The sequence below is a fragment of the Crinia signifera genome, chromosome 5, assembly GCF_055691185.1.
Source record: "Crinia signifera chromosome 5, ASM5569118v1, whole genome shotgun sequence".
Lineage (NCBI taxonomy): Eukaryota > Metazoa > Chordata > Amphibia > Anura > Myobatrachidae > Crinia > Crinia signifera.
In genome coordinates this window covers 43,085,220-43,096,150 of record NC_139221.1, presented here as the reverse complement: position 1 = coordinate 43,096,150, position 10,931 = coordinate 43,085,220, and the positions used below count along the sequence as shown (strand labels likewise).

General features: G+C 43.9%; 1 protein-coding gene across 1 annotated transcript; it reads right to left on the bottom strand.

Moving 5' to 3' along the window:
* Window positions 1-211: 211 nt before the first annotated feature.
* MRPL15 (mitochondrial ribosomal protein L15) lies at window positions 212-10,531 on the bottom strand. Its single transcript, XM_083187104.1, has 5 exons — window positions 10,375-10,531; window positions 8,626-8,783; window positions 3,980-4,145; window positions 1,882-2,005; window positions 212-762 (listed from the first exon to the last, which is right to left on the bottom strand). Exons 1-5 carry the CDS (start codon window positions 10,477-10,479, stop codon window positions 425-427), a joined length of 891 nt encoding a protein of 296 aa, XP_083043230.1. The 5' UTR covers window positions 10,480-10,531; the 3' UTR covers window positions 212-424.
* Between the last annotated feature and the right edge of the window lie 400 nt (window positions 10,532-10,931).

Genomic DNA, 10,931 nt, shown 5'->3' with positions numbered 1-10,931 from the left:
CATATAGGTGTCTCTGAACTGGGAGCGCTGGAGAAATCATTCGATGGTCACATAACATTGAATGATTTCTCCAAGCCGAATGAAAATAAGAGAATAAAAATTCTGGTAAATTTTCGATTTCAATGCATAGGCAGAAGTTGTATTCTTGATTTGGGACATCTGAGAGCAAACAATTCCATAAATATACATGTGTGTGAAAGCCACCAGAATGTAAGCATCAAAATCTCTTTTATTCAAAATATTGTAATAACTAAACAAAAACAAAAAAGGGCAATCAATTAGGCAACATGATTGGCAATACAGCTGGACAGGTCTCTGGAAGTACTTTGCTGACTGCTCCAGAATATCATTTTCCATTTCCTTCAACAGGTTAATTCCAGCTTTAATGGAACGGCACATCCTTATTAGCAGTCACTCCTGTTAATTATGAACTGTAATATGCAAGCAAATGCTCATCTGTGGGCTTAAGGATCTTCTTCTCTGGCAAGTTGACAACCCAGCCTGGGGCAAGACCAAAGAAAATCTGTCGGGGGTCCTTGCGTGTGCACATCATTTCATACAGTTCGTCTTTGGTGAGGTCAGGAAGGATGTAACCGTATTTCTGGGCAAGGCGCTTCCTGGCATCGGCAACTTTTATTGGATCTGCCAAGTATCCACGGCTCTCGGGATCGGTATAATACTTTACCAAGTCTTCTGGAGGAAGCATTCGTTTGGGAATTGGCTTTCCGCGCGTAAAAAACGGTACCGGTTTACACAGAATCTCTGCAAAAAGCAAAATGGTATCAACAACTGAAACAGAAAATAATTAAATCATGACAAAGCAGATAAAACAGTGGTCAACCCATCCTAGGATTTCTGCAGGTGTGAAAGGAAACTGCAACAGACCCTACTCCCTACCAGGGTCAGGGAGGAGACCTGGAACTTTACTGGCTTGCATGACCCAGCAAACTCCCGGGTCACATGTCTGAAAGTGGCATATGTCAGACTTATTTATTGTCAGCTGTGCTAGTCAGGGACAAAATAATACAATTGTAGTGTTCATTCTAGCACCCGCTATCTTTGAAAATCCATGCAGTTCCTCTTCCCTGCCTGGGGTGTCGCTGTCTGCTGTGGTGTTTCTAGCACAGGTCTGGTTTGCATATCAGTGCTGATATACAGACCACACTGTGCTAGAAGCACTACAGCAGACAGTGACACCCCAGGCAGGGAAGAGGAACTGCATAGGTTTTCAAAGATAGCGGGTGCTAGAATGAACACTACATACGTGTAGGGTTGAGGTCAGATTTGCAATTCCTGGAAGTTCCAGTATTTGCTACAACTTTAAATTTAACTCAGATATAGGCCCTTTATGCTCAAATGACAATACTTAAAACAGCAACAGGCACCTGCTACATTTACATTACATGGTTTACAGACAAAATTATATTCAAAGTAAGAAAAAAGTACCGATATAATTGCAGCTAATTCAGCCGTTAAGAAGCCTATGAGGTGGGAGGAATTCAATTGATGGTTACTTGTTCCCCCATCCGAATATGCATGCACCACCTGCTGCACTTGGAACAAATCAGGGTGCAAATCGGTTGGTCAAAGGGTACAAGACAGGGGGCCGTTGCCACTGCTTTTATACACTGGCATCGGCAACCTGTCTTTCACCCTTCGCCAAGCAACTGACGGCCAATTGAATCCCTCCCCACAACTCTATCGAGAGCTTAGTTTTACATTGCAGCCACAGCAATGTCTGAGAGCACTCACTTGAACTGCGAACACTTGGCAAAAAAAAAATCCATTATTTCCTTTTCTAGACAAACACGGTTTCTGACCGTCTGCCCTGCAGCTATTCACAACCAATATTAACACACAAAAAAACAATTCCTAACTTACCAAGGCTCCGTGGATCATAGAAACCAGTTGTAATAACGCCACCATTTTTTTCGATGGCTGCAACTGCCAGCTCTGATGCCCACTGGACTTCAATGTTAACTTTAGCACAAAACAAGTCTGCCCCCTAGAGGCGATGATGGAAAAAAAAGAAAAAAAGTCTTGAGAAATTTACCAAAATATGTCACTTTGGCTCATCAGCATTCATGGGTAAAACGTTTCTAAGAATGACATCATTAATAGAACTTATATTCAAGGAAATGGTTTTGTGAAAACGTGAGAAATTATTTTAAAACTATTTAAACAATTATTTGATGTAAATAATAGCTATCTAAACTTTTATGATACATTATTATCTTTATGTTCACAGCAAGCAATAAAATCTTGTTATTTAATAATACTTAATAGAAACATTTCACAAAAAGTATCTTATTACTTCATCAGTCATGCACTGCACTGTCTCCATCTAGTGGTAGATTAACATCTGTACCTCAGCTCTTCCCAATTCACAGTAAAAAGTACAAATCAGGTTGTCACAAAACTTTAAACTAAAAAACAACAACAGCCATACAGCAATATACAAAATATCAATTCACTGCTCTTTATCCACTCCAGTCCCTGGCAAGCGGAGATTTATTGGTCTTTATTTTTCATACCACGTAATCAGCGCAGTAATGATGGTTACAGCATTTGCAGCATACATGTCGCAGCATAATACAAGCACTCCAGGAAGCTCCAGTGGTCCCTACCGAAGCCCGCACTTGGGAAGCTAATACGCCATCAAGAGCCTTTACTCCCTGCACTGACAACACTTTTATACTTCCTCTCTGCCATCTCATCCAGGATGTCTTCTCGCCACCTCAAACTCAATGTTTCCAAAACAGAATTACGTATATTAGCACAAGCCAAGAACAGTTATCATCTGAGCTCTCCAAAACTGTGGACAACTCGACAATCTACCCTACCCCACAAGCTCATTGCCTAGGGGTCATCCTTGACTGAACTGTCCTTTTTTCTCCACATCTCCACATTCAATCTGTCTCCAAATCATTTAACATGCATATAAAAAACATATCCAAAATACGACCCTATCTCACACCCAGACACTACTAAATCTCTCATTATATCCTGCATCGATTATTGCAATAGTCTCCTAACTGGTCTGAAGAACACACTCTTGCCACGGCATTCCATTTTAAATGCTGCTGCTAGGCTGATCTTCCTAGCAAGACGCTCATCGTCTGCCGATCCGCTCTACCAGTCTCTCCATCGGTTGCCTGTATTTTACCGTATTCAATATAAAACACTTCTACTCGCATATAAAGCTATTAACCATACTGCACCAGCATATATCTCTTTACTTATCACAAAATATCTTCCATCTCGACCACTACGCTCTGCACAAGATCTGCGTCTCTCTTCTGCACGGATCACTAACTCCCATTCATTATTACAGGACTTTCATCGGGCTGCTCCCACACTATGGAATACACTTCCATGTACAATAAGCCTCTCTACTAGCCTCCAAACTTTCAAGCGTTCCCTGAAAACTCACCTCTTCAGGCAAGCCTATCATATTTAAGTACCACACGCATAACCCTCTGAGGCACTTATGTATTATATAGCTTCCCATCTGGACTTGTATCTTGGTGGGACTGCTATGCTATTACTGGTGCCTGTCCTTGTGTTTCCCTCCTATGTCCCTATAGATTGGAAGCTTGCAGCAGGGCCCTCCTACCTCCAAGTCTGTCTGTTGTTACCCAGTTTGTTTTATCACTGTCTACTATTGTAAAGCGCAACGGAATCCGCTGCGCTATATAAGACACTGTAAATAAATAAACTGGACACACACATACGGTAGATAAAAGACCATGCTAATCTATGTATTATTGCCAGTAAGCCATGCTGGCATGGCTATGTGCTCAGTAATGACATCCCCCTAGTATTCATTACAACATTTTTCTATTACAACTCCAGATGCTAGAGAAATAAAAGTCTCAGCAAAGGGGCCCAAAATCTATGCCTGGGGCAAAAAGTGCAATAATGCTCACTTTTATATCAGGTAACCGAAAGCTCAGAAAGGAAACAGCTGTTAGAGTACCTCTTCCAAAAGCTGGACACCATAGTCTCTCTTTAAGGGCTGTATGGTCACTCCGCGGGCATTGACCAGCTGTGTTAGGTCAATCGGCTGTGAGGGATCTACCCTTCCGAGATCAATCAGGTACTGCAACTTCTTCAGACTCAGAGGGTGATACTGGCGCCGAAAGCTGGACAACAAAACAGAAAACCGCATTTAACACAAAAACTACTAAAAAATAGTTTTGTATTCAATTTCAAATTGTTTTATAGATATAGAGAACTAAAACAACATTGCATTACTATCTCGACAATAAGATAAAGGGACAGAGACTCCTTGTTTGGGATTACAGTACATAAAAAATAAGGTGTGTACACACTGGCCGATATATCGAGGAAACATTGCCCAGTGTGTACCAGCAATATGTCTGAACAACGTCGTTCACAGACATATCGCCCTTACACCCACACAGGAGACGATGGTGACTGGCAGCTCAACTGTGCAAGCGGTGTAAGTGCCCCCACCCAGTTGTGACATCAGGCAGTACATAGCTGCACACTGCCCTATCCAACGACAGATATATCTGCCAGTGTGTACCCAGCCTTACTCATCCTGATCCAGTATTGTGTTAGTAGGGGCAAGTGAGGTAGAGTTCAACACTAAGGGTACATTTACTAAAGCTTTTAAAAATGAAAAGTGGGGATGTTGTCCATAGCAACTAATCAAAATCTGAGAGAATCTAATTGGTTACTATGGGATACGTCGCCTTCATTTTTAGAATCTTTATTAAATTTACACTTAGAAGTCAAAATTCACAATTTGTGAATGGATCAAGAGGCAGGAGGCCAATACATTAGGGATGGCCATCGACCATCGATGATTCAAAATCATCGATGGTTCATGGCCGATGTTGAATACGTTTGCCATCGATGGGGGACACCAGACGGTTTCCCTCCATCGATGGAACAGCAAAACGATGTTTTGCTCTTTTTTTTTTTTTTCAAAGTCCCGGGACATGGAGCATAGCTCCGCCCCCGACACCCGTGAAGCCCCACCCCCGTGTTTTGATTGACCCCAGGCCAATCAATCAAACACAATGGATGACCATCGATATGTAAAAATATCGATGGTCAGCCAATGCATAGTTTAGCACTATCGATGGCCAGTTGCAGAATTGCCATCGATGGCAATGGCAACGATGGCCATCCCTACAATACATCACAATGTTCACAACTCTATATTACAGTTACACAATACTATAATCGGCCACATCACAGTTCTGCTTTAGGTTTGTATGATGCACACTACTGTGCAGATGTTTTAGGCGGGTTTGGCAAAAAATGCTGCTAAGTAACAATGGAGCAGATGTATTAAGCTTTAACAAGAGATAAATCCAAGGGTGATAAGGAGAGATAAACGTCCGGCCAATCACCTGCTAACTGCCATGTTACAGCCTGTGTTTGAAAAAAGTCAGTAAGGAGCTGATTGGCTGGACGTTTATCTCTCCTTATCACCCTTGCATTTATCTCTTGTTAAGGCTTAATACATCTGCCCCAATGCGTTCAGTGTTATTCAAAGTGAACGAACAGAAGAAAAATCTAAAACCAATACTTGGTGTGACCACCCCCTTGCCTTCAAACCTGCATCAGTTCTTCTCTGTACACCCGCACACAATGGGCGGTATTCAATGAGCCTGATTCGCCAGGTTTTTATGGCGAATTTGTGCTGTTTGGCGAATTTCTGACTAAACCGGTGAATCACCCTATTCAATGACCACATGGCGAATACATTTGAAGGTTTTTTTCGCCATGATTCACCGAGTAGTATTCGCTATCTTTTTATGGTGAAGTGGAATGTGAACTTTTAAAATAAAGTGTTTTGTTTTTTACATTTGGTGTCAAAAAATCAGGAATTTTATTCTGAGGAGGGGCATGCTATTTTTATTCATGTGCTGTAAGCACATGAATATATATTTAATTGTAAAAATAATATTTTTATTTTTTATTTTTATTTTACACAGCAGCCAGCAGGGGGCGCCGGAGCCGAGCCGCTCATTACATATTCATATATTCACTGCACGATCATTACGATCGTGTGTAGTGAATATACGCTCCCCTGCTGGCACCCCCGGGGGGCAGCCTGTGCTGCCTGGCACCCGGGGAGCCCACCTAACCCCCCACAAAGGTCTGGGCTAGGCAGAGAGACTACCATCTCTCTGCCTGGCACCGTCCTCAGGCTCCCTGCGGCAATCGCCGCAGGAGCTCATATTCGCCAGTCAGGGGCTCGCTGCCCCTGACTCGTTGAATACCGGAGCCCGCCGGCTCCGGAACGTGGCGAATGTGCAGCGAATCCAAAAAAGGATTCGCTGCACCTCGCAGGTATTCACATTGAATACCGCCCAATATGTGTAGGAACTCAGCAGGGTGGTTGTTCCAAACATCTTGGAGAACTAACCAAAGATCTTCTGTGAGTGTGGGCTTGCGGAAATCCTTCTGTCTCTTCATGTAATCACTGATTCCTTGTTCTTCATTATGCTGAAGATAGTTCTTAATGTCATTGGTTGTATGGTTGGGGTTGTTGTCCTGCTGCAGAATAAATTTGGAGCCAATCAGATGCCTCCCTGGTGGTATTGCATGATGGATATGTACCTGCCTGTATTTATCAGCATTGTGGACACTATTAATCCTGACCAAATCCCAAACTCCATTTGCTGAAATGCAGCCCAAACGTACATGGAACATCCACCATGCTTCACTGTTGCCTGCAGAATCATTATTGTACTGCTCTCCAGTAAACAAACTGCCTTCTGTTACAGCCAAACATTTTACATTTTGGGGTATATTCAATGCCCCATGGCGAGCTGTGCCTATTACTTGCCGTCACAGCTCGCAGGTCAGTATTCAACTAACCCCCCCTAACTGGCTATTTCCACCTCACTGGCCTTTTCCAGCGAGGTGGAAATGGCGAGTGCGGCTGTCAAGGCGGCGAGGATCGCTGCATTAGTGGTGACCCACGCCCCCCTCTGACAGCGAGGATTTCCCCGGTACATAGAACAGGGCGAGCAGCTGGCGAGGGGGCTGGACAGCGAGGATGGCTTGTTTTTTGGCGATCCTTGCTGAAAACAAGCCACCCTCGCCGCAGAAACCCCCTCGCCAGCGGCATTGAACACCGCTCTTTGACTCATCCATCCAGAGCTCCTGCTGCCATTTTTCTGCACTCTAGTTCCTTGTTTCCACATTGAAGGTATGACTTTTTGGCCACACTTCTTCCATGAAAACCACTGTCCAGCCAGACTTCTCTAAACAGTAGTTGAGAACCTGGATCCCCCTGGTTTATGCCAGTTCTGAGCTGATTGCACTGCTGGACAGCTTCAGATTTTGAACGGAAGTAAGCATGATGTGTTTTTTAACTGTCGCATGAAGTTTCCTTCTTCATCTAAAGTCCTCAATGTTGCCCATTTCTTTGTACTTCTTCAAAAGAAGCTTCAACAGCACATCTTGAAACTTTTAAATCTTTGCCTGGGAGAGACCTTGCTGATGCAGTATGCCTTCTTCAGTCTTGCCATGGTTTATAACCATGTTAAATTAAATGGTCTTCCACAATCTCACCTTTGTAGAGTTTGGCTGTTCCTTACCCAGGTTGAAGCCTCCTATACAGCCATTTCTGTTTCAGTTAATGACTGTATTTCAACCTACGCATGAAAAGGATGATCACTATCACCTATTGGAATGATTGGTTAATTAGATACCCGACTATAATCATACAACATCCATACCATTTTGTGCAAATGTACCTATAAGAATTGATGCTGTTTTAAAGCAAAGCGTAGACACCCCAAATATTTATTTGATTTAGATATCTTCATTGACTTCGCATTTTGTTAGCGGTGGAGTTTTCCAATAGATCCAATTATTTGGCCAGCCACATCTGGAAGTGTATGTTATGGCACAGCCGGACACCCAACAATTACCCCGTTATTTCACAGGGAAGGAATGGAAGAGGTCTCCACCCCAGACATTGTCACCATACACTATGACAGGGGTGGCCAAACCAGTCCTCGTGATCTACCAATGGTCCACGTTTTCCAGGTTACCTAGCTGGTGCACAGCTGTAGTCATTACTAACTGTCACATTTTAAAACATGCTGCATTCATTCCAACTGTAGTTCCACAGGTTGCCTGGAAAACATGAACCGTTGGTAGATCTTGAGGACAGGTTTGGCCACCCCTGCACTATGAGATACTGTTGTGTATGGCTACAATATCTGATGGGTTTTAGGCTGCCAGATAAAGGGGGTATTCAATGTCGGGCGCTATTTCCGACAGGGGAAATAGCCCCGTCGCCTATTTAATGCTGCCGTTTCCGTCAGTATTGAAGGCAGAGTTTGACAAAACAGATCCGACTTTAAAATAAGTTGGATCTGTTTTAGCGGAAATGGCCATGGATTGTCCAATTCACGGCCGTTTCCCGACGAGCCACCACCATATTCGACACTCGGCAGACGGAACATTGAATTCTGCCTGTTGAGAAACTGTCGAGCTGGACGAATACAGGCCAGGATTCCGACTGTCAGAACATTCCGATAGTCTGAATCCAAGATTGAATACCCCCAGAGCGACTGTTGCTGTCAGACAGTGTATGCCCAGAATAAGCCATTTGATTGTACTTGCCTGTGTCCCTCATTGAACCCATACTTAGGAATAACCAGGTAAAACGGAGTCTGGCCTCCCTCAAATCCTAAACGAGGTTTGTTTCCCCTCTGGGTCTCTCCTTTGTGGCCCCGACCACTTTTCTTACCACCGTGTCTACCACGGCCTCTTTCTCTATCCTGAAAATTAAATTAAAATAAATGTTAGTACAAGGAAAATAAATGTGATTCTATTTTGTGAAACTTGGAATATAATGTGCAGCGACTACAACATCATATAATGCAATATGACACAAACACTACAATTAAGGGGGATATGGTCATTAGGTCTACAAGCAGATGGTCGAAAAGCATTAGGTCGACATGCAGGAAGCTCAACCCAGGTTAGGTTGACAGGGTCATTAGGTTGACATGGGGTTTTTCACATTTTTTATGAGCCGACATGTGCGGACAGGCGGTATTTCATGCCCTACCATCCACTAGGGCAGGGGTGGGGAACCTTTTTGGGGACAAGGGCCGTTTGTATAGGCGAAAAATGCCTCGCGGGCCAGAAATAATAAAAAAAAAAACAGAAGTTCACCTGCGGCAGCCGTCCCACGATCCGGAGGCTGCCGTAGTTTAAGAATTGCCGGTCTGTGTGGTCCAACGGCTGTACAGGGAGTCAAGTATAGGGGAAATCTCACGAGAGGTCGGTAGTTCTCGCAAGATTTCCCCTGTACTTGACTCCCTCCGCAGCCACCGGGCGGGCCGGACAGACGGGCTTTGGGGGCTGTATACGGCCCGCGGGCCGGAGGTTCCCCACCGCTGCACTATCGGCCCTCTGTGAATCGTTTTTGCAAGTCCGTGGAACTCCAACAATATGAGACCTCACCTAGGGGTAGAGCGCCGCAGACGAATACTGTTCATGTTTAGGTGGTAGCTTATGTTTAAGGTAACACTTAACTGCCAGGTTTGGGCCAGAGGTGCCTACTTCTTATAGGCGACAATGGCTAACACCACAGTGTCTTGGGGCCAAGCTCCAAAACTCAGACTTTTAAAGCTTGGTAAATTGTGTATTTTTTGCTAACCCACTACAAAAGCCAGGGAGGCTCCTTTTGTGAATACTGTAGGTCCCATAATGTCATCAGTTTAAAAAAGTTGGTGATTTGTTTTTACAAAATGGGCAAGGATACCCAGACACTGCAGAGTATCGCAATGACCATATTAAGTGCACCATTAAATCCACCCAATTCATTGTTTGATGAATGGCATGGTTGCATAGTCCAATCGGATGTGCCCATTGAGGGACCATTCCATGGAGGACGCTGTAAATTAAGCATGTGACGATATACTGCATGCAAGTTGTGTGTAAATTTGCCATAGATGTACTCCTGGCATTGTGGCAAGATCCCTTGTTTTGCACATCGCTATGGGAGGAGGCATAAACCCACAACGTAGATGCAATGTGGAATTACATTTTGGACCCAATTCAATCAAGCAGATAGTATGCATTATGTTACTATACACTGTATGTTTATGTGTGCAATCAGTACAGCATCAGAATCGTGTGATGTGGTGAGCACTACATTGTATTCTAACATAAATAGAATTGAGCGTAATATGGAAACATATTGGATTCTGAAGTGCAACTGTGAATATGGGAGAAGCAGGGACATTCCCTGGGGAATCTGGTACTGTCACTGAGATGCGGTGACTGCTGGCACATGGGACAAGCGTGTCATCACTAAGCGGGTATGAAACACTCTGCATAGCGGCATGGGTAAACGCTTACTCTCTGCCTGGCACCAGGGTTCGGTCTCAGATTGGCCAATGACACCCGGGGCAGGGTTACCAGCAGCCCTCCTGCCTTCTGCCCGCTGCTCCCGGAGGCCGCCATCACTGCATTCTGAAGGACAGACGAACAACCACGTGATTTTGCTGAGACAACTACACCCGCCCTCACAGTGACACTTTACGGCCGATCCAGTTTTGCGTCATGCTTCCGCCATCTTTGTTTCTGGCTATGCCCAGTCTGAAAACTAGAACCAGCTATTATAATGTGATATGGAGGATCACAGTTCCGATAGGGAGTGTTTACATCATATAGTTGCTATTGCCAGCAATATGGAACACACTGAAAATATATATACAAGTTAGACACCCTGTGGCTCTATAGTTGTCTGGGTTCTGAGCTGAGATGCTGGGGATGCTACACATGTTTGTAGATCAGGAATTGTTTCATGATTATAGATCAGATATTTATAAATAAAATACATTTTCAGTATAGCATACACCATATTTTATGGTATTAACACAATGCACTTGTTTGCGCCTTCACAGAAAGCATAC

Bases quoted from the DNA above. Each gene is read 5' to 3' on its own strand.
- MRPL15 (XM_083187104.1), bottom strand. From the start codon at position 10,479: ATGGCGGCCTCCGGGAGCAGCGGGCAGAAGGCAGGAGGGCTGCTGGTA. The intron at 8,784-10,374 runs GTAAGCGTTTAC...TTTAATTTTCAG, and splicing joins ACCCTGGTGCCAGGCAGAGA to GATAGAGAAAGAGGCCGTGG. The intron at 4,146-8,625 runs GCAAGTACAATC...TTTGTTGTCCAG, and splicing joins GGGTTCAATGAGGGACACAG to CTTTCGGCGCCAGTATCACC.